Source organism: Bidens hawaiensis, unplaced genomic scaffold (assembly GCF_021521415.1).
Source record: "Bidens hawaiensis isolate Kalapana, Puna unplaced genomic scaffold, B.hawaiensis_p1.1 tig00007902_1, whole genome shotgun sequence".
Classification (NCBI taxonomy): domain Eukaryota; kingdom Viridiplantae; phylum Streptophyta; class Magnoliopsida; order Asterales; family Asteraceae; genus Bidens; species Bidens hawaiensis.
In genome coordinates this window covers 740,323-765,066 of record NW_027491550.1, presented here as the reverse complement: position 1 = coordinate 765,066, position 24,744 = coordinate 740,323, and the positions used below count along the sequence as shown (strand labels likewise).

Genomic DNA, 24,744 nt, shown 5'->3' with positions numbered 1-24,744 from the left:
TTGGTGAGCAAAAGATGCGAAATTGACCACGCGAATGACTGAGCGAAGTTGTTTTAGGGCGAAGTTAACCCAACTTCGCCCCTGGGTTTCTCTAAACTATATAAACGATTTCTTTGGTCATCTTTGTCAAACTATTTTCTATCTCAAACCCTCGGTGAACTTATTCACTTGAATCAACCTCATATTAATCTGCTACTCGTCTGTGATAAAGGTTTGTAGAATCTATGTGACTCGTAATTCGTATAATATGGTGCTAATCGGTGTCTCGATGATTCGTTTTTGTGGTCTATTTTGCTATAAACCCCTAACCCTCGGTATTAACAGTGATTTGGTGAAAATATGGCTATCTGGATCTCAATCGAACTAACTTTTTCATGTTTTCATACTCAAATCGGTTCTAACCACAAATGGGTTATCGTGATGCGCTGATTACAGAGGCGAAGTTAGGGTTTCAGCGAAGTTGTTCTCAACTTCGCTATAATACTAACTTCGCCTGCTAAGGAAAATTTGCTTAAGTGTTCTGGTCAGTCACTATCTGTATTGGTTCTCAAGCGAAGTTGGATATCATGCGAACTTCACACTCAAATATAACATAACTTCGATTCTGGTACACAACAAAGTTATGACCTGTTGGAATACTGATCTGACTTAGCTCGTTTATTTTGTAGATATGGCTGCTATGGCAGGTGCTGGTGGTGCTGGTGGTGATGAAGGTGGAGATGATAACCGACAGTTCTTTCCGGGTCATAACATGTATATCACTTTTGATCCGGATGCTCGTGGTATGGACGACTATCGGAGATCATTTCATTTCTCGTTCGCTCACGTATTTTTCACGCCATCACGACTACTCTTCCCTCACTACTAAATATTGAAGACTTTTGGAGAACCGTTGAGTATGACTGTAGGGTTTAACCTCCTGTGATGCGAGCTACTGTAAATGAACGAGTGGTACAGTTCTCAACAGATCAAATAAGGGTTGCTTTACAGTTCAGGGTAGAAACTACAAATGATCCCACAGACTTTCCAGCTACATTCAGAGATGGTGCGTTTCTGCGTATGGGTTATTCGGGTCCGTTGGGAGACTCTCAATGGAGAAAGGGATTTTTGTTAGATCAGTGGCGGTTCCTTATGAACGTGATGATAGTTTGTATGTCCGGTCATAAGGCTGGTACAGATGGTATGGGTGAAACTATGCAGTTTGCGATGACCGCGTTGACTTACAACAAGCCTTACAGCTTTAGTCAGATGATTTTCTACGAGATTGATCGACAGAGACGTGCAGTGGCTCGGGAAAGATTTCTGATGTACTCGAGATTCTTACAGATGATCCTCAATCATGTTGCCCCCAATTTGCCACAACGTCGTCATATTCGTTATGTTGACAGTGTGAGTAAGAGAATTTTTGCGCAATGTAAGTCTTCGAGTGCACGTAGTAAGGAGGAGTTACACCCTAGGCACACAACATTATTTGGGTACTTAGTGAATCCGGCATATGTTGCTCCTCCGGGTGATGAATTTCTTGATCCAGTACCGCAACAGGCAAATGTTTCTCAACCACCACCTGTGGTTCAACCACCACCCGTGGTACAGCAAGCACTGCCTGCTGATCCTGTTGTTGCTCCGGAAGAATAGGTTGACCTTGAAGCTGCCTTTGGAGGGCAAGGTTTCTTTGACATGGAACGGGTTGATCCAACTGCTGAAGCTCATGCCTCAATAGCAGAGGCATCTGGTGTTCATGTTTCCATGGTCGCTACATCTGTGGCGGACTCAGAGAGAACTGACTCTGATTCCTCCACTGACGATTTAGTTGAAGCACAGCAGATACTTGCCCGTCAAGAAAGAATTCATGGCAAGAGGAAGAAAGACTCAGATAATAGTGAATTAGATTTTGAGGAGGATCTATTTCGTATGGTACGTAGATCAAAGAAGCAAAGGGCTGGTGAAGGTTCAGGAGTTGGTGAAACTTCGAGATTTGTTCGGTTTTCTCCACCATCTTTATCGGGTATGACTATGTTACCTGCTACTTCAACTGTCACACTGTCGTTATCCTCAAGTGTTTCTTTGGTGACCACGTCGTCATATTTTGGTGTACCTCCAACCTCGTTTCAGTTTACCGCTCCAGAGATTGTCTCTCTACCTCCACCTACCATTACTCCATCAGAGGTGGTGGCTATGTTTGCTGAGTCCACACTGGTGGCGACTACTGGTTTGCCTGTATTGTTGCCGTCCTCCACTCCTATTCAGCATCCACCTGTCATTCTCGCAAGCTTGGATATCCCATTACGGTTACCTCAAGCTACCTTTCCTCAGGCTACCTCTCCCTTGAATGTTGTTTTTGATTCAAATTTGTCTGATTCGGAGAGGATTGCAGCTCTTAAGAGGGTGGTTACTGAATTGTCACGGGTGAATATAATTCAGTCTGAGACTATTAATCGTTTGGTGGCACAAAATCAGGTTCAGAATGCACTACTTTTGGAGCATGGTAAGATGTTCGATCGGCTTAAAGAGTCCTTAGCATCTCAGGCGGAGTATAGTTGCAAGGGTGATGAACTGAGAACAAAGAAGAGGCAAGACAAAGTCGATGATCCCAATGCATCGAAAGGTGCAGGTGGTGAGTTGCCAAGAACTGAACAAACTCTTGGAACTTCCACATCTCAGGTGGAGTCTGCTGGTTCGTTAGGCAGTACAGGTGGTGAGAATGTGGTGGTTGTAGATGATGAGGAAGTGTTGGGAAATGATGATGATGAGTCAGCTGATGATGTGTTAACGGCTGATAAAATTGGAAAGATTGGGGAGCAGATAGAGATTGAAAGTGACTTAGAAGAAGGGGAGATTGTTGATGATGGTGTAGAACATGATATTCCGAATGTTGATAAGGTGAACTTGAGTCGGGATGCAAATGTGTCAGATGAGTCTGAGTGGGAAGAACAGCCGAGATGGAAAGAAGGTTGTGCTTAGTGGTTTTTCAAGACAAAGAAGCCCGTGGTGCCAACAATGTTTAAGAAGAGTTACAACATCAAGGGGTACGCTGAGTCCAAGAAAGGTATCATTTGCTGGTTGTATGACGAACAGTTGAAGTTGTTTGTGATTAAGCGTTATGATGGGATTCAGTTTTTTAAGAAGGCTTTGAGATCTCTCAACACCTTGCCTGAGTATGAGGTGAAAGATTTGGCAAATTTGAGGTTGATTAATCGAAGTGATGACAAGTTTGCAAGATGGGTAGGAAGGATTGTGTGGAAAGAAAGTGTGAAAGAGAAAAAGTTCGAGTTGTTGAAGCCCCAGAAAGGAAAATTGGTTGAAGATAAGGAACGGGGAATGCGGGCTGACGCCAAGCCTTGGATGGTGATGAAGTATAAGCCAATTCGTTGTTTAAAAGAGGTGTCGATGAAGATGATGCCCAAGGATGTGCCAAAGGATCTCAAGTGGTGGTACGTTGACTGCAAGACAGGAAAAACTATTATGGAAGATGAGGATGAACAGGAGATTCTGAGAGTGTATGATCCCATGCACTTGGTTAACTTGTCTCAAGCTGATTTGCAGGTACTAAATGATAAGAAGATATTCTACATTCCTGCGTGGAAGGATGAAGCAAAGAAGTACCAGAAGGTGGTCTCTGTCTGTGTGAGACAGGGCATCCATGCTTGAAGACGAGGGGTACGAGATTTTTGGGATTACAAGACACGAGAAAGAAGATAGAGATATGAAGCTACTGCCAAGGGGAAGTCTGTTGGTGCATGATGTCAGTAGTTCAGTATCTTGTGTTTGTCTGTGTCTGTAATCGTTTAGTTTGTTTATTTTGTTTTAAATACTGTTTATGGTTATGTTTGCTAGCTTTAGGCGAACTTGGGGAAGCGAAGTTATGACAACTTCGCCTCGTATGTTAGGCGAAGTTGTCGAGGTTTATAAATACCTCAACTTCGGCTTTAGTGTTTAAGTTTTTATGAATGAGTTGTTTTGGTGATCTTTAGTATCACGTGTTGGCACTTGCAATATATCAAGTTTTACAGTATAATCTTGTGTGTTTACATATATATTCAACGTATTAATCATCTCGACACTCGTATCATATACACGGGGATTCCGCACCCTCGTACTACGAGATACTCCTGTGTAGATCCGGCTGGGAACCTACAATGGGCATAACAACCTAGGCACGTGTCACCCTATGATAGGACGGATAAAACCTTGGCCATGTGCACGGTTATAACAACCTGGCCAGATGTCCTTCATTCATTGCCTGACGAGTGACGTATTGCCCAAGAAAGAATCTTGGGAAACTTTCTGGAAAGTAATTAGTTAGTGACAGCTGTCCTGAGGTCATTTTGTGCGGACGGATACTTCATCCCGCGGATGACTTCTAAGGGTGCCAGGATGCTTCCGCATGCGTCATGTGGGTCTTTCTCCCTTAGATGGTTAAGCGGGTGATCCATTTGTCCCGCAAGTGGTATATGAAGGGTTTCTCTCTGACCCGCGGGTGGTACTTAAGGGTATTTGGGTCTTTTTGATACCCTACCTCTATAAGTCCCCATAGTCTAGTGTTTCTTCCGCGTGAAGTACTTTATGCGAGTGAAATTTTGGACTTAATGCGTATTTGGGGATTTTTTATTCTGCTAGTTGATAAGAAATATCTTTTGTTGCTGTGGATAATCATGGAAAAGGACAAGTTGACCACTCGCAGGCGCGTGAACAGATGATGGGATGTTTATGACGGCTGTCACTGTACCCAACGGTGCACATTTTTCTCTTTTTCAAATTTCCCGCGTGACGTGACAATTTTTGATTGAGCGAAGATTTTCTCTCTCCACTGTTCATATCTCATCGCATTAATTGCGATGAGTATAATAGTGGGTGTTACTTCCTTTTGAAGTTTAATCGCCTTTGATTTCTGAGTATCTTTCTTTGTTTCTCTCTGAAGATTTCCGATTAATTACTAAATCTCCTCCAAGTTTCTGTTCATTGTTCTTTCTGTTAAATGATGGCTGGTCAATCTAAGATTGATGAAGTAGAGATTCACTGGGATCGGTCTGACTTTGAAAAAAAATCGAAACCTATGGTATTCCACCGGAGTGGGGACCGGAATTTCCCTCTCCTGGTTCTATAGCCAGCCTGCCACCCGCCTGGCAAAATGGTTGTGTATTCTGATTTTTTTGTCTATAGGAATTTCCGTTTTCCCATGACAAAATTTTTCATGAAAGTTTAAGTGAATACGGGATCCATTTATCCCAGTTGCATCCCCGTTCCGTTATGTGAATTCGTCATTATGAATTCGTGTGTACGGCACATGGAATGTTACCTCACCTTGACCGATTTCCTGTCTTTTCCTATTTGCCAACCGTGGTGGTTCGTACACGTGATAGGAGTATTGGTTACGAGGTTGAGAAAGGCTCAAAAGATTGGCGTCACAAATTTTTCTGGATATCCGAGGATGTAGTGCCTACTGCTATGGTGTGCTCCCATAAGTTGTCACGGTTCCCCATGAGGGTCGCGATTGGTTTCGTGTCCTAATGTCGGAACCAAATCCGATTTGGGCGTTACCCGGGGAGGCCCTTGTATGGCAGGCATGAGCCGCATATGGCCTTCTGAGTTCTTGGAACCCGTTTTTATTGGTCTGGAAGAACGTAAGTTACCCTCTTTGATTTTTCTCTTGCTTGAAACTTTATAATTGATTTTTTATGTTTTCCCTTTCAGGTCAGGTCCTTTGCTTAACGCTCTTTTCGAGGATAGGGGTTGTACCTGGAAAAGCATTCGTGATGTGGGTGACAGACCCATTCTTGAAAAGACTCAGGACCGATTTCTTTTCCCAACAAAGGTGCGGGCCGAACCATTAGTTTCGGACGTAACGTTTCAATCAGGTGCGTATGTTTTAAACCCTCCTTCACTTAATGCCTTTAATTATGATGGGGTGATCGCATTCTATCTTCGAGTGACGATTCTGCATCCCAAGAAGAAGGGAGCTCTGATGATGACGCCTCTGAATTTTCGTCTGTCTCGCACTTATTGGCAGAGTTGGAGAAGAAGAGGACTTTCAGGCGAGTGATGCGGGTGCAAGTACCGTGGATGCTGGAGATGAACCGACGAAAAAGAAACGACGGACTCCTCGTCCGAAGAAGCCGCAGTTTAGTCTTGCTGGGCGCATGAAAACGGTTGATGGTACGTATTTTGTTTGCTATACTTTACCGCTTTGGTATATTAGCTAAATTTTGACTTTCTTGTGCAGATCCGTCGATTGTTGGGGATGATATGTTGGAGAAATTACCATCACCAACCCTGACATTCGAGAAACAGCCATCTCCTCCTCCAAAGAAGGAGACGGAAGATAAGCCTTCTACCCCTCCCACTGAAGCAAATGTGGAGGGGTCCAACCTTCAGTCTAGAGTTAACGCTTCGTTAGACTATCTGTTTCAATCTGGGAACGTTGCTGGTTCCCGGAATGATAACCCTGAGGTCAACGAAGAGGGTTTCAGGATTAATGAGTCTCCACCTCGATCTCCTCCACAATTTTTCTCTACTTCCTCACCCTTGACTATGGGTGCAGGTGGGAGTTTCCAATTTGGACCATCTGTCCATGAGATTGGAGGAGGTTCGACGCATGGTGCCCCTCAACGGTCCTCCTCGATCCCCTTTCGTATTGAAGATTCGATTTCACGTTATTACGGGGAGGCGAATCTAGTGGATGACTTTGATCTGTTTGTCTCTCCTTGGGATATTATCAATGGGTCTCGGTTTTCCGACCCCGGTACCTGTATGAGTTTTGTCAAACACTGTGTGCCACCTACAGAAATCATCCTGAACGTTCCCGCCATGATCTTCACACCGACTTATCTTTTTCCTTGGCTAACACTTTAGGCTGTAGCCAGGAAATCTTACGCGAATGGCGTACAATGGGCGGGAAACTGGGTGAAGCTTCTCGAGCTGTCGAGACTGCAAAGAAAGAGGCTGAAGATCATCGCTTGGCAGCTAGTGCAGCCAAGTGGAAATAGACGGACACAGAGATCGCCCTTAGGGGTGAACAGGATCGAAATGCTGCTGCCGCCCGTCAATGAAAGGAGGCCTGTGAAAGGCAAAATGCCATTCTTGACGCTGCCCGAGCTGAAACTCAAAAGAAAAAAGATGACTTGGTGTGGGCCCAAGAAGCAAACTCGGCTTTAGAAAGCCAAGTGGCCCTTCAAGGCAACCGGATCCAAGAGCTTGAGGCAGAACTAAAGTTGCAGAAGGAGCAGTCTGAACTTAAAGACAAAAATGCTGCTGAGATGCAGTCTGCTTATGACTCCTTGCTGCAATCTCGTGCGGAAGTGGAGCCTCGCGCCGCTGAAGCTTCTGCTGACAATCAAAGGATGGCCAACGAGATGCGGGAGCTGCAGAGCAGGGCAGAGCGTGCCGAGCAAGATCGTCAATTGTTCCTTACGCGAGGACTTGACTCTGTAAGTTCCTTTCGTCCGTTTATCGTTACGTATTTAATGCTATTGATACTAATGAATCGCTTCTTTGCCTTTGTCAGGTCATTCGTCATATTAAAGGAAGTGCAGAGCTAACTGATAGCTTTGCTAACTTGATGACCGCCTCATCCCAGCTTGGTCGCGTGAAAGGCTTTAATAAAGGGATGATCTATGCTCAAACTGGTCGTTCCATTGGAGATCATCCGCTTCATGGCCTTGATGTCAAGCAAGAACGCGATATGCGAATTAAGCAATAGGATGGCTTGGTGTTTCCTTTACAGAATATGCTCCCGGAGTTTGCCTCAGCCAATGATGGCGTGCAGCAATTGAGGAACTATTTGGATGATAAGTCTGAGGACGCCTCGTCTGAGGACACTTCACCGAAATCTCCGAAGAAAATACCAGCCTCTGACACATAGAATAGGTTTAGATTTTTAAGACTCTGTAATTGTTTCTCCATATTTTTGTAACTGTCTTTTGAATATTTAATGGAAAGAAACTTTTTGTCTTCTGCATATTACATTGTTCGTGCGATAATATCTTTGCAAGATATACTTTTTTTTTTTGAAATTTGAATTTTTGCAAGTTGGATAATTTTAATGACGTGGCGGAGAGAGAAACTTTAAGGGAAAACTGACAAGACGTGTATGACACCTTTTAACAGCCTGTTCGCACTTTCTTGAATCCCCCACCTAACGTGTCAACCATCTGACGGTCTGTGATTTCTCTTTCTACTGACAGTCAGTCGGTCGCATTTATTGTGATGAGTAAAAATACATCACTTTGCAACTTCTAATTCATTCTTATCTTTGAACTCTATTTTACTCTCAAACATCCAGATCTTAAATCTTCTGAGGTTTATTTCTTATTCATCTTTGATCAAACACCTTTGCTTAATGGCTGGTAATAAGAAGAATACTCCGGCCATCCACGTGGTTGTTGTTAATTTAAAGGAGAAAGATTACAACGATGTCATCAATGTATATGGTCTGGCACCGGAGTGGGGGCAGAAAGTCCGGCTGACGGTTCGATTGCTACTAACCCTCCAGCGGGGAAGATGGCCGTATATGTCGATTTCTTTACGACGAGGAACTTCCGGTTACCCGTAAGGAAATTTATAAAGGCCATCTTGACGTCCTATGGTCTTCATTTGTCCCTGATTCATCCCTTCGGGATGTAGCGGGTTCGTCATTTTGAATTCTGCTGTCAAGCCAACGTTATTGAGCCTACAGTTGCCCGGTTTGCCGTTTTTTACAAATTGACGAACCGTGATGGATGGTACGGTTGGGCTTCCACCAAGAAGGGTCCCATTGGTACCGAGTGGTACCAAAGCCTCTATGAGTGGAAACCCAAATTTTTCTGGATTCGACAAGATGCAATTCCGTTTGCGATGACTCGTCGCAAAGCGGACGATGCTTCTCCATCCGTCACTTCGACCACTGAAATCAACCTTCCCTTGTATTCCACTTTGATCAAGACACCACGCCACTGCGGGAAATTCATGAGGGGGCGTTGGTGCACGCGAAGATGAGCCGTTTAAGGACTTCGTTTCATAATCTTGACACTTTTCAATTACAGGTAAAGGCTCTGTTCTTTCCTCCCTTCTGGATAAGGTGGAAGGTCTGATGGTGTGCCGGCCCATTCATCCTAATGAATTGCCATTTCTCGAACGTACCAAGAGCAATTTTTTATTCTCCACCGTTCACGCGGAACCCATGGTGTCTGAGGCCATGTATGCGAAAGGTGAGAAGATCATCGCCGAAGGTGAGGGAGTTCTAAAATCTCGACCTTTTACTGCTATGACTCCTAGCGGGGTGATAGTACCTCTGTCTTCTAGTGAAGAATCACTACCCCATGATGGAGAAGCACTTATTAATACTACTGATTCTACAAACGCCGTGCATTCATCTACAGGTTTGACCCGGAAACTTGGCAAGAATCCCGCCACTAGCTCTGTTGCGGGTGATGATGATGCTGATGTCACTGCTGAGGGTGATCATCCACCAGTTGATGACGTCAAAGCAGCTGGTAAACGCAAGGTTCAACCTGCCAAGGCTTCTCCATCAAAGAAGCCAAAAAGGCCTTCACCAACTTGCTTCAGATGATATCTCCGTAGGTAAGTTTAATGTTTCTCAAATTTGTCAATTGTTATGGACCAAATATATATCTAATCTACTATTAATGTTCAACAGTGGCCCTGAATGATTTTTCTAAAGACGCTTTAGGTCTAAAGAGTTCAACTCTGCCTCCGTCTCCACCGCCTAACACTGCCAATGATCCAATTATTGTAACGAATACCTCTCGTCTTAAAGAGAAGGAGGTTGGAAATTTTGAGGATCCCGTTATGTGACCCTCCTACAATGTTCACCGTTTCAAGGATCAAGGAGGATTTAGTGTTTTTTCATACGGGCGTCAAGAGTCTCCGCCTCCTCACAAGGAAGAGTCTGCAGTGCACCGTCCGCAATGGACTCTACGCCAGAACACTACTTTTAGTAATTCGGACGTGTGTTTCGAATATTTGCAGGAAAGCCTTCCTCCTGCGGAGCGGGAGCGTCAACGCATCCGCATTCGCCAAGAATTACTGAATACTCATTCTTATTGCATGGCGAATGCGGTTTCCACCAGTCTGGAGATATGCCGAGATGAGTTGGTTATGAATGAAGCGTGGGAGGAGAGTCAAGCTAAGGTGGTTGAGGCCAAGAAGGAAACCCTTGAGGCCAAGGATGGGGCCAAGGAGAGCCGTTAAGCTTTAGAAGCTGAAAAGGCCAACCGTCTCGCTGCTGAGGAAGCCAAGAATGCCCTCCAAAAGCAGTTGGACAAACAGACGGAGTTGATAAAATCTCTTCAAGCTGAATCAGCAGCGAAGGACAAGCATTTTACTGACCTTGCCACCAAAAGCCGAGATCAGGCCTTGGAGTGTGTTGGTCATAAAATGGAGCTTGTCCGTGCTAAGGCGGACAAGAAGTGGTTGTTGGCGGAAGGAATCCCCGAGGTAATTGTGTTTTTATATTCTCATGATCACTCGTGAAACACTTGCTTACAATTTATTTGCCAGGTTATCACCCAAGTCCGGGCGAGTGATGAACTCGAGAACTGTGTCGCCATTCTTTTGAATGCGTCCAAACAAGCTGGCCGTCAAATGGGCTTCTTGGAAGGCTATAAATTTGCCTCATAATCTAAACTTCTGGAAGAATATGTTTTGCATGGCCAGGACACTGCTGCCGTACTTATCCAAAAAACAAAAACTTTTGACAATTTAAATTTACTCTTGCGGAGCAGATATCTGAGCTTTCCGACAAGGAGGATAGTATAGATCAATTAAAGGATCTCCTTGGGCTTGCAGAGGAAGATCAGAACTATGCGAGAGGTGAAAACGCGGAACACGAAAGCGCGACATCGTAGGCATAGCTTCCTCTGTATATATATATATATATATATATATATATATATATATATATATATATATATATATATATATATATATATATATATATTCTCTTTTGTAATATGTCGTTTTGTTGTAATCCCATTTGTGTATATAAAGAAGTCTTGTTTCATCTGGTACACTTTGTCTTATTTCATATAATATAAGTGTTTTGTAGGATCTTCTTGTTTGTCAATAAAGGATTACATAATAATATATATTATATGTAACTGAAATAAAATTTCCATAGATCAGGCATAAGCCGAATTACGAAAGATGAAATTATATTTCTTCTGCTAATCTATTTAGGCGCGCAGACAAAAAAAAGGAAAAATGTACTATATGTAACATTTCTTCAGTTGGGCCCGTTCCAAGTTCTAGGAACCTCATTTCCATCCAACTTTTCTAACTTGTAGGCACCTTTAGATAACACTTTTTTAACTCTATAAGGTATTTCCCAAGTTGGGGCCAACTTGTCCGGAGGCCTCATTGTTGCGGAAGACAAAGTCTCCCGCATTAAACTCGTATTTTTGGACCCACGAGTTATAATATTTTTGTAATTGACATTTATAATTGTGCTCGTGGATCCATGCCAGTTCTCTCCTCTTTCGAGGAGGTCAAGATTCATCTGGAGTTCATGATCATTGTCATCGATCAATAAAACTCTTGCGAATGGAATCCCAATCTCGGATGGAATCATGGCTTCTGTGCCGTAGGTTAAACTAAAGGGGGTCTCAGAATTACTAGAATTCTTTTGGGTGCGGAAGGCACAAAGTACATGCGGAAACTCGTCAACCCAACCCGTCCGTTTAGTTCCTAACCTTGCTTTGATTCCTTTCTTGATTGTCCGGTTGCTTCTCTCAACCTGACCATTCACTTGCGGGTGAGCTACCGATGTGAAAATTTGAGACATCTGTAGTTCTTTCAACCATTCCTGTAGCCCACTATCCGTGAATTGAGTACCGTTATCACTTACTAGTTCCAGTGGAAGACCAAACCGGCAAATTATGAATTCCCAGAGGAATTTCTTAACGCTTGCTGCTGTTATGGAAGCAACTGGTTTGGCTTCCACCCACTTCGTGAAGTAGTCGATTGCTACTATTAAAAACTTGGCGTGTCGCGGGGCTTCAGGGAAAGGTCCCATTATATCGTTAGCCCATTTCTGGAACGGCCAGGCTGAAGTGACTGGAACGAGTTCGTTCTTTGGTCGTAGCGTGTTGGGAGCATGACGTTGGCACGAATCACACTTCCTGATTTCATGCACAGCATCTAGATGCATTCCCGGCCAGTAATACCCGTCATTCATCAGTTCGCTACGACCATACGCGAGCCCGCATGAAGACCACGGATGCCTTCATAAACTTCTCTAATTAAATAGTTCGCGTCTTCGGCATCCACGCATCGAAGCAATGGACCGAGGAAAAAACGTCGGTATAAAACACCATCATGCATCTGATAGTTCAAAGCTTTGTGTTTTATCTTCCGGGCTGTTGTTTTTTTCCTTCTGGGAGGGCTCCTAATGACAGGTATTCTATGATACGTGTCATCCAAGATTCCACTCTGGTTTGAATTACCAAAACTTGGTGTTGCGGGACAGACGGGCGATCCAGTATTTCAATGCGGAAATCGTTAGCAAAATGTTCTAAATTCGTTGAAGCATCTGCTGACTTGTTCTCACTTCGTTTTATGTGAATTACTTTGGATGAAGAAAACTGAAGCATTAAATCTTTCGCCTGAGACACGTATGAAGCCATTATGTCATTCTTTGCTCCGTACGTACCATTGATCTGTCCTGCAATTAACATGGAATCCACGCGGGCTTCCAAGTGTTTTACCCCCAGTTTTTTGGCTATCCGCAGGCTCACTCTGCCTCGTATTAGTACTCTTAAAGTCTAACTTTATGACGTAAGTAAATTTCTGGCCTTCGGGATTGACTAGCCTAAGACCTGCGCCCGATCCCTCGCTTCTTGAAGCCCCATCCGTGAATAGTGACCAAATTTGTCCCTGTTCAGGAGGTGCTTGGGGTTGCTGCTCAATCAAAAACTCTTTTTCTTTGTGTCGTGGGACCTCTGTGACGAAGTTCGCCAACACCTGCCCCTTAATTGCTGGCCTGGGTTTGTATCTATCGCATGTTCACCCAGCTCGATGGCCCACTTCGCCAATCGCCCATACAATTCTGTCTTACTCAGAACGTTCTTGAGTTTATATCCAGTTAACACGTTGATACGATGCCCTTGGAAGTACCTGCGGAGGCGTCGGGCAGCGTAGACCAGTGCTAAAACGAGTTTTTCTAGCATTGAATATCTGGTCTCCGGGTCTGACAAGACGCCGACAAGTATAACGTCAAAGGTTCCCCCGTGGAAGGTGCTGTCAACGTGGGCAATTCCATTAAACACTTTTTGACCTCCAAGAAAGCTTGTTCCGCTTCTGTGATCAATTGAAATTGTGCTTTCTTGAGGCAGTTTCTCAATGTTAAGATGAACGGATAGGATTTGGTTGCATGATTTGCCAAAAAGCGATTCAAGGCAACTAATCGACCATTAAGCGTCTGAACCTCTTTGAGGGAGTAGGGAGAAGGCATGCGGACTACAGCTTGGACTTTATCCGGATTAGCTTTGAAGCTCGCACTACTAACAATTACTCCAAGAAATTTCCCTTCTTCCATTCTGAACGAACATTTGGTTGGATTCAGCTTCATGTTGATACCCCTCAAAGCTTCGAATGTCTCTTCGATGTCTCTCAACATTTGATCTTTTTCAATGCTTTTGATTACAAGGTCGTCCATATAGACTTCCAAATTTTGACCAATCTGATTCTTAAATGCTATGTCCATCAATCGTTGATACGTGGCCCCCGCGTTTTTTAGACCGAACGGCATCATTTTATAGCAAAACGTGCCCTGGTCCGTTCGAAATGCAGTCTTGTCTTCATCTCCCGCTGCCATGCGGATTTTATGATAACCTTTGTAAGCATCTAAAAAACATTTGAATTTAAACGGAGCCACTGCATCAACTTTCTGGTCAATTTCCGACAACGGATAACAGTCCTTGGGACACGCCTTGTTTAGATCCTTGAAATCTATGCACATACGCCATGTCCCATTGCTCTTAGGAACAATAACTGGATTGGCAACCCAAGTCTGATATTGTATTGGACGAATAATTCCTGCATGTAAGAGGTCCTGAACTTGCTCATTCATTGCTTTTGTTTGCTTCGGACCCATCTTACATTTTTTCGGAACAATTGGTGTGAACATCGGGTTGACCCTCAGTTTATGTTCCGCAATAGTCCGTGGGACACTAGTCATGTCCGTAGGTTGCCATGCGAATACATCAACGTTCTTTGTTAACAACTATTTCAAAAAAGTCCTTACTATCTCAGAGATAGCAGGTCCGATTGTTACAGTTTGTTCTGGGAATTTCTTGTTTTGCACTCATTTCTCAGGTTCAGTCCTTTGAGTGAGTTTTGGGATTTTGTTGGGCTTTGAGCTTTTTGTTGCAAAGCAATGTCGATTAACATGAATTATCGCTACACCGATGCGGGTTTGAACCCCTACCGCGCCTTGAGCTCCGGATGGGTGAGCATTAAAGTCACCGATTGCTTCTCGCCCTAAAATGATGTCATGTTTGGAAGTTGCTGGAAGGACCAAAAACTCAACTTCCTCGGTTCTTGAATGAATCCCGTCACTTAAGGTGACTGGGAAGGAAATCACCCCTCGCGGTGCATTACCTCCCCTCCAAATCAGAGCATGAATAGGCTTCAATCTCTCTTTACTTCCTCATCGAGTTGCTCAAAGCACTGTTCGTACATGATGTCAGATATACTACCAGTGTCAAAGAAAACATATTGGGAGCGATGGTGGCCAAAGAGAGCAGTGATGATCAAGGGGTTTTTGTTACTGGGACCTCCTTTGATTCGTGGAAAAATCACTGGCTAATTCTTCCACTCTTCATCATCGGACTCTCGTCTCTTACCTCCAACCTTATCTCCGCCTTGGATCATATGAACGTTAAGTCCTTTACTTGCTTTTTGGGCAGCCCTGGTTGTCCCGCATGGGAGTTTTACCATTCCTGGGTTTTCCACCTTTCACCAAGTGTCCAAGTTTCCCGGATTTTACAGCCGCCTCAATCTCGTGTTTCAAAGCATTGCATTCGTTCGTGTTGTGACCTATATCATCATGAAACGAACAATGTTTTTTGGCATCAAGGAATGACCTCCTTGTGAGTGGCTGCGGTTTCCTAAAATTTACATTCTCTATAGTGAGAATTTCAACGGGAGTCTTTGAAAGTGAAGTTCAATTGTTGGGACCTCGATTCGAAGGTCCCGCTTTGTTTTTATTGCCGATGAGAGATCTTGCATCGAATGGCTTTGATACCTCCTTGTTTGGCTGAAGTCTTGACCAGATTGGCCCCTTTGCCTGTTTATTGGGTCTTGGAGTTTGGAACTCTACTTTAAATTTCTGTTTTGAATTATTATACTCAATGTTTTTTTAGTTTTGGCAAAAAACTTTGCCGCAGTCATGATATCCTCCCATTCCTGTGGCATTCCATCTCTACCGATTAGTGTGCAGATCAACGCATCACACTTGACATTCTTGCGGAAGGCATCGCGAAGCATATCCTTGCTGATTCCACCGATGTTCTGAATTTCTTCGTTGAATCGGGTAATGAAGTCTTCCATGGATTCGTTATCTCGGTGGATAACATCCAAGATTTCTGAGTGGTCACGAGTATGCTTCTTTTGCTCGCTAAACTGTTGAGAAAATTTTTTCACCAGGTCATCCCAACTAGAAATTTGACCATTAGGTAACTTTTCAAACCATTCTCGCGCTGCCCCTATTAGTGTCAATGCGAACATGTGACACCAATAGGATAGCGTCCATCCGCACACACCACCTACCGCCACAAAGGGTGCCAAGATGCTTCCGCATGCGTCATGTGGGTGTTTCTCCCTTAGATGGTTAAGCGGGTGATCCATATGTCCCGCGGGTGGTATATGAAGGGTTCCTCTCTGACCCGCGGGTGGTACTTAAGGGTATTTGGGTCTTTTTGATACCCTACCTCTATAGGTATATAACTCCAATACTTTCCACCCACATAAATAACAAAAGTTTTGATATTACGATATACCTATTTCATAACTAGTCTTGTTTTTTCAAGTCCAAAAGATTATAATGATCTTTAATTTCCAATTTAGAGTTGCAACTTAGCTCAAATGTTTCAATATGCCCGTTAATCACATTTGCCTAACTGTACCTACATTTCTTTAAGGTTTTTATGAAACTTATTGCGATTAACGGTTGCGAATATGTGATTGGCTGATTTAACACGTGATGGATTTATATATGTATTAGGGGGCAATACATTTGTATTCACATTCCATTAGTATTTTGTACCGTTTTCATTTGACACTTTTTGGTTAGTGCTTGAAGTAATGGAGCTATTTAACGGAGTCATGCATAGTAATGTTTTGACTCATAGATCTACCAATATAGATTATAAAAGACTTGGATTTACAATTCAAATAGGATAGTTATGCATATTTTTCACGTTCGTCTTCTTTTTTTTATGAAAACACTACTTATTAATTTAATTTAGTACTCACTTCGCTAACAAAAAACCAGGTACTCAAGGAAACCAGTTACGATCAAGTAAAAATTGATTCAATTAAGATCCAGATGTGTATGTTTGGACAAATTGATTATTAATTTGAACAATTTCGAAGCTTAATTGATCAATTGCTGAAGACAATTGTTTAAAACAATTGTTTAAAATAAACCAGTGAACAAAGGGGGAGCATAGCTGTGATTTTCCGATGAGTTATCGGACACTCATCGTCAAACGGTGGTGATGGTGACGGTGCACTACTAAAAAACACTTTTAACTACGATGCAATTTATTTATTTATAACGGTTTTATAATAATCGTTTTAAAAGGTAAAGAACCGGTGTAAAAAGTCATAATACGTCTAATGTCTTAAACGTTCAATATTTAGAAGAAAAAATACAACATTAGAAAAATTTTTAAATGTTGTTTAAAACGGTTTTCTTTTTATTTAATGACTATGGTATTATTTAAAATTATACGTATTTAATTTTGTTTTTACATGCTTATTTAAAACGGTTTATGTTATAGTTTTATTTGGTATACTCAGGTTCAATGCTTGGGTGTTTTATCTGGTATTTTGGTTACTATTTTTGTTAGGGTTTTACATATCATCCACATCAGAATTTGTAGCCGTTACTTTTACATCTTTGAGGCTTTTTCCCACTACAATAACTTGCACAAGTACAATTGTTTCTCGCTATCGGTAACAACCTCCGAGCTCGGCGACCATATCTCCCCCTGTTTCTTGCCATCACACGTATCTTTGTATATTAATTGATCAATTATTGCCATATATTTAATTGAGTTTCCGATTGAATTATTAGCAGTAGTTAATTAAATCGATATACTAGGTTTCGTAGACTTTTAATTGTGACTAATTATCCAAAAATGGTACTGATGGATATAATAACATATGGTGCCAATGGTGCTATAGTTAGGATCAAAAGTGCAGAACAAATAACAAGTAAATTTGTTTTTGTCGATATAAGATATATTATAATTAAGGACATTTGGGTGAGGTTTCATTTATGGTTGTGTCTTAATCAATTTTGCGCAATTGTAACCGTACTGGCCCAATTGTTTCATCATTGTTACTCAAATTTGTGTTTCCGCTGGGCCTTGTCATATAGTTAGGATTTATTCGTTGATATTTTAATTTGCATCTCAATTTGCGCATGTAATTACTTATTTGGATTCACAGACTTTCAACTGCCTGTGCTTTTAGATGTTTTTCATTGTTTAGTTTTAACCTAGATTGTAGTTTCATATTTCTATATGGTGATTAACCTATAAAGTTTTTCCCTCTTTTTTAGGTTTAGTAAAAATGTCTAGTAAGTGCAAGCGAGGACCTTCAAAATGTAAGAAGATCATAAATCATCATAAGGACATACACTATTTTATGGCACCATATTTTTCCGATTACTACACTTTCTTTTTATTATTTACAATGTTTTTATTTAGTTCATTTATTTTAATACTAAAACATGACTTCTCATCAAAAGTTTCATTTATGTAGGGTCATTAGACGTTAATTGTGGTTTTCATAATCCCGGGAAATTATAACTTTTATGGATACATTATCGATTCAATTAAGAAAGGAAAAAGTGTTGAGTCTTACTATATTCCAAAATTAATTGAAAAGGCTACGTGAGAGCACATTAAATGGAAAATGGTTAATGTATGTTTACAATTTATCTTTCTCGTGTTATTTGTTTCTTCTATATTTAATATAAATAATTATTTGTTAATTCAGTAGTTTTCTCGGGTGCGAATGTGGATACTATGTAACGAAGACCATACATGATATTGTGAATCGTTGCAAAGAGAAATCGTGAGTATATTAAACTTCTATCATACACGCGCGCACGCACACACACTAACACCCCCCCCCCCACACACACACACACACACACACTTAGGTACTAATAATAATTTAACTTTTGTTTGTTTTAGATAATGCATACTACAAGGACCAATAGTGAATATGAAATTGACCAATATACAGGTTGAACCCAACAATAGAGTGAGGAAAAGATCTTTATAGACAATACGCTATGTGCAGCGACATTGATTGTTTGACATTTTAAAAAATAATAATAACAATTAGGGTCCGGGTATGGAAGTTAAGTCATAAATCACAAACAACATATGCGCATATATATTTTACTCACTTTTAGGTATATCACAAGACAAAAGCCAACATAACTTATAAGACATAGAAGTCAAAATTTATTTTAATCACGTAACATATCAGAATTTGGATTGAATCTGTTGAAAGAACTTGATGTCAACTTGGAAGGCCTTTGCAAGAATATCGGCAGATATATTAGGGTTAGATCCAAAGACAGCATTTGCAATGGTAATGGTGCCTGGATTTTGACTGCTCAAAGCAGCTGTCGCAAGAGCATAGCTGTTTCCTACGTTTTGCTGGAAGTGAATCAGACTTTATGGGAACACGAAGACATCACCCTTCTGATGTTGGAAATAATCACTCACAACCGAAAGGGCATTTTAGTCATTTATTATTTATATTATGTTTTAGTTTGATATGTTAATGTAAACAAACTACAAGGGTTAAACTGTCATTAGTTTAAAGTTGTATGTATGTATCGTGTCTATATAAACGGAAGTCTGTATCATCATATTGGAACGAACGAACCCATTTAATCAACATCAATATACATATTTTGTTTGATCAAATTCGTGTTAATCGATCTTGTTGTTTATCAATTCATGTCAAGAATTGGTATCAGAGCACAAGGAATTAAACGAATCCGGATCAAATTCAATACCCTCGTCGTCCCCTGTTCATCGATTGCAGAATCCCCAGAAGCGCTCAAGAATCCGTTTAATTTATCGTGAGAATCAATTCTACAATAACCGTTAATTGAACGAACGCAATCGGAATCCAGAGAAGAAGCGAAGACATTAATCAATTAATTCAATTTTTAATCTGATTCAATCCGGACGGTTATTGTTCTTCCAGACGCGATCGTTAATTCCAGTCGGTTCAAGAATCTGTTTCATTTTATTGGTGGAGTCAACATCCTGTAATAACGGTTAATTGAAACAAATTTAATTTGAATCCAGAAGAAGCAAAAAATTAAGAAATTTCAGAATTTTTGGAGGTCAAACGGAAAGTGAAAATCAACTCCATATAGAAGTCAGAATTATATTGGATTCAAACTTGTTGAAGACCGAGATCAGAATCTGATTTTTTTTTCAAAAAACCCGACATCATCATCAGGTTTTATCAATCCGAACATTTTAATTCTTTGTTACAGATTGTATTAGACAATAGAATTCCGATATTAGTTTGGATTATTATCGAAAAAATCCGTAGATTGTTGAGAATTTTTTATCGTTAGGATTCCCCGTTAAGAACAGTTAAGTTATTGCATTTTTAGAATCAGTTTTTGCAAAGTCGATATGTCAGACGCAAACGCAAATCAGAAATTGGTCCTGTGATACAATACAAGGAAGTGGCAACACTTTCTAGTTTTCAATGCCCAATCTTAAAACCGACAAATTATACGGTTTGGGCAATGCGTATCAAGACCATATTAGAGGCAAATGGCCTATGGGAAATGATTGAACCGTTAGAAACCACAGTACCCAATGTGAAGAAAGGTAAGACGGCAACCGCCTATCTTTTCCAATCATTACCCGAAGATTTGGTATTGCAAGTTGCAAAATGCAAAAGTGCAAAAGAAATATGGGACACGCTGAAAACTAGACACGTAGGAGTAGATCGTGTGCAAAAGGCACGATTACAAACCCTTAAATCCGAATTCGAATTGTTGTAAATGAAAGAAGATGAATCTATTGATTCATTCACCGCTAAGTTGAACGCCATACTTTCTAGAGCAAATGGTTTAGGATCAACTTTTGATGAATCAACCCTAGTACGTAAGTTACTTAACTCCGTGCCAGAAAAGTTCATCCAAATAGTAGCATCAATAGAACAGTACTCGGATTTAGATGAAATGACTTTAGACGAAACCATCGGAATACTAAAAAATTTCGAGGAACGAATCAAGTCAAAGAAAGGAAGTCTAGTTGAAAATTAGGATAAGTTGATGTTCACACGGCATGACGGTAATCATGGCCGGGGACATTCAAATGCAAGACGAGGAAGTAGGAGGTTCAATCCACGAGGCCGAGGCCGTGGACGGTTTACACCATCATCCCGGGAAGATTCCACCCAAGACCCTTCCAAAGATTCTAACCAAAATAGAAGGAAGTTCACTAGTGACACGAGTAAGGTTAGATGTTACAAATGTAGCAAACTTGGTCATTATTCTTCAAATTGCCCTCAAAAGGATCATGCACAAGATCAGGCCAATATAGTGCAAGAGGACGAAGAGCCGACCCTTTTAATGGCAATCCGTGAAGACCGTATTGATACTCAAGTAGTTTTCTTAAACGAAAAGGAGATCAAGACCAGTAACTATAGGTTAACAATGAAAGCATGTGGTATCCCGACAATGGTGCAAGTAACCATATGTCTGGTTCGAGAGAACATTTCACTGAGTTAGATGAGAAGATCAGCGGGAATGTTCGTTTTGGTGATGGTTGTATGTAGATATTAAAGGCATGGGCTCAATATTGTTGGAATGCAAAAACATGGAGCAAAGAGTTGTTACCAATGTTTATTACATTCCGATTCTTAAAAGCAATATTTTGAGTCTAAGGCAACTAACAGAAATCGGATGTAAAGTCGTTATGGAATACAATCAGTTACGTTTGTATGACATAAAGGAAACACTTCTCATGAAAGTCGAACGTTCGAAGAATAGACTTTACATAGTTAATTTGAAGATTGGCACGCCCAACTCATTGTTAGCAAGTTTGCAAGATAATGCATGGCTATGGCACGCACAACTTTGTCATATGAGCTTTAACACGATTAAAGACATGACACGAAAAAATTTAGTTAGAGGAATCCCGCGGATTTCACACTCCTCACAAGTCTACGATGCATGTTTGCCTGGAAAACATAGTAGATCTCCGTTTCCAAGGCAAGCCGAATCTAGATCAACTGAACCATTAGGTTTAGTTTCTGGAGATCTTTGTGGTCCTACTCGCCATAAACTCACTCAAGAAAGAAGTATATTTTCTTATTAGTCGACGACTCTACAAGGTACATGTGGGTATACTTTCTCGAATCAAAAGATCAAGCGTTTGAGACGTTTAAGGAATTTAAGTTGATGATAGAAATAGAGTTAGGAACCAAATTGAAGATGTTTAGAACTGATAGAGGTGTAGAATTCACATCCAAAGATTTCTCCAACTTCTGTAAAGAAAATGGAATAGCAAGACAACTTAGTGCACCATACTCCCCGCAACAGAATGACATGGTAGAATGAAGAAATAGAACAATACTATCTGCTACAAGGAGTATGCTGAAGGCAAGTAATATGCCTCATATATTTTGGGCAGAAGCAGTAAGACATGCTGTCTACATCCTATATCGAACGCTGACCAGAGCTTTAGTTAATAGTACACCTTTCGAAGCACTTAATGGTGATAAGCCAAATTTGAAGTATCTTAATGTTTTTGGTTGTAAGGCATATGCAAAAGTGTTACTACCACACTTAAAGAAATCGGATGATAGAAGCACTGAAATGGTATATTTAGGTAGTGAACCAGGATCAAAGGCTTATAGACTATTTGATCCTAGAACAAATAGAATTTGTGTTAGTAGGGATGTATATTTTAAGGAAAAGGAGTTTTGGAACTAGAAGGAGGAAGATGAGAGTTTTAATCAGAAAGGAACGAATGGACAGAATTTACAGTTGACGAAGTTTCAACATCTGTTCCACCCATCAATCAATGTCGAACCTGTGTTTGGACAAACTAAAAATCAAACTCATGAAGATGAAGAACCACTCTCACCCGTTAATCCACCAAATTCACCAGTTACTCCAGAATCATACACCCACGAACCAAACTCTGAAACATCTGCAAGCTCCTCTAGACCATATGATCATACATCGTTACGTTTTAAAAGTTTAGAAGATATTTATGCTCGAGCAACAGAAATAATCTTAGATGAAAATGAATTGTTACTAGTTGAAGAAGAACCTAGAACGTATAAGGAGGCAACAGAAGATGAAAAATGGATTGAAGCTATGAAAGTTGAATTAGATTCAATCAATAGAAATAAGACTTGGATCTTGACCGATTTACCCAAGGATCATAAAGCAATAGGTTTGAAATGGGTATTCAAGACCAAGAGATACGTAAGTGGAAATATAATAAAACACAAGGCATGTTTAGTAGCAAAAGGTTATGTACAGCAACATGGGATAGATTTTGAAGAAGTCTTTTCCCCGGTAGCACGAATAGAAACTGTACGCTTAATTTTATAGCTGCTTATAACAAATGGGAAGTACACCATCTAGATGTTAAATCAGCATTCTTACATGGAGAGTTAAAGGAAGAAGTGTATGTTTCTCAACCTGAAGGCTTTGTGAAACCACAAGACAAAGGGAAAGTTTACAAACTTTCTAAAGCTTTGTATGGACTACGACAAGTACCACGTGCATGGAATGTAAAGTTAGATAACACGTTGAAGTCACTTGGATTTCAAAAGTGTTCGTTAGAGCAAGCAGTATATATCAAGGCAAGTTCAAACTCTAATATGATAGTTGGAGTTTATGTTGATGATTTGATTGTCACCGGATCACCAAAGAAAGAAATTGACAAATTCAAATCACAAATGGAAGGAAAATTCGAAATGAGCGACTTAGGTTTATTAGCCTACTACTTAGGTATAGAAGTCATAGTTGGAGTTTATGTTGATGATTTGATTGCCTTTTAACAGTTACGTCATAAATCACAATCAACACATATATATTTCATTCACTTTTAGGTATATAACAAGACAGAATCCAACATAACTTATAAGATATAGAAGTCAACATCTATTTTAATCACGTAATATATCAGAACTTGGATTGAATCTGTTGAACGACCTTGATGTCAACTTGGAAGGCCTTCGCAAGAATATCGCCAGGTATATCAGAGTTAGATCCAAAGACGGCATTTGCAATGGTAATGGTGCCTGGATTTTGACTGCTCAAACCAGCAATCGCAAGAGCATAGCCGTTTCCTATGTTTTGCTGGAAGTGAATCAGACCTTCCGGGAACACGAAGACATCACCCTTCTGAAGCCGTTTTGTGATGAGACGGTTTTCTGGGTTGGATGTGACGAAACCGACTAGAAGACTGCCTTCGATGACGATCAATATTTCTGTGGCTCGAGGATGTGTGTGTGGAGCGTTAAGGCCCCATGGAGCAAAGTCAATACGGGCCATGGAGATACCAAGAGTGTTGAGTCCTGGCAACTGTGCTACATTCACGGCGGTCACGTTAGATCCAACGTTGTTCGTTGTGTTTCCCACAAGATGGAGCCCCTTGAACAGAAAATCATCTGCCTGCACACGCTCCGGATCTTTGCAAACCACCCCATTCACGAGTACTGCGAAAACGGAAACAGGAAATGTAATGTTATAATCAGGTCAATCATGAGTGCCCGAGCGTTTATGGGAAACTAGCATTGACAACCGTACGTACGTACCTTTGCTATCTGGATCAGCCACGCAGAAGTCCTGGAGAGGACTAGGGTCGGAAGCTAAAGCGAGCGAACAAGCCACCAACAAGAGAGCGGATACCAGCAAACGTGACGTCATTTCTGAGAAGTGAAAATTACCTGTTCTTATATTAAATTTGGTAGCTCAAGAAATCTTTGAAATAAAGTTCCTAACCTGTTCGTGCTTATATAGTTAAACTTTGGAGCCTAAAGAGAGGATGTGTGGTTCTGCCACTAATAAAAAATATTTAACTTGTGGAAAGAGTAAAACCATGATAAAGTCATCTTCTTGGAAAACATTTTATTGTCAGAGCACGCTTTGTTCAATTCAAAGTTGAGGGGTAACCCGGGTTACCCCTGGCTTCCATATAGATCCGCCCCTGGTTCAATTCAAAGTTAGATATAAAAGGCTAGCTTGCTTGGGTAGGTATGATCGATTCGCTTCATTATTTCTGCCGTTGATCCCCTAAAATTAGTTTGTTTGTACGGTACTACTGTTTATTATGCAATGTTTTAATCGGTCCAATCATTTACATTAGTTTATTCTCATTTATCTAATCACCTTGGCTCTAACAATACAATGGTTGTAATACGTCATTGCAGTTGCAAGGAGCCCAAAGTTGAAGAATTCCTAAGTTTATTATTGTCACATAGAAAACATTATGCATAATAGTTCAA

At 40.9% G+C, this 24,744-nt stretch overlaps 1 protein-coding gene across 1 annotated transcript; it reads right to left on the bottom strand.

Annotated features, from left to right (window-relative positions):
* Positions 1-23,291: 23,291 nt before the first annotated feature.
* Positions 23,292-24,396, bottom strand: LOC143636386 (putative germin-like protein 2-1). The gene is made up of 2 exons (XM_077103991.1): positions 24,055-24,396; positions 23,292-23,955 (listed from the first exon to the last, which is right to left on the bottom strand). Exons 1-2 carry the CDS (start codon positions 24,164-24,166, stop codon positions 23,420-23,422), a joined length of 648 nt encoding a protein of 215 aa, XP_076960106.1. The 5' UTR covers positions 24,167-24,396; the 3' UTR covers positions 23,292-23,419.
* Positions 24,397-24,744: the final 348 nt, after the last annotated feature.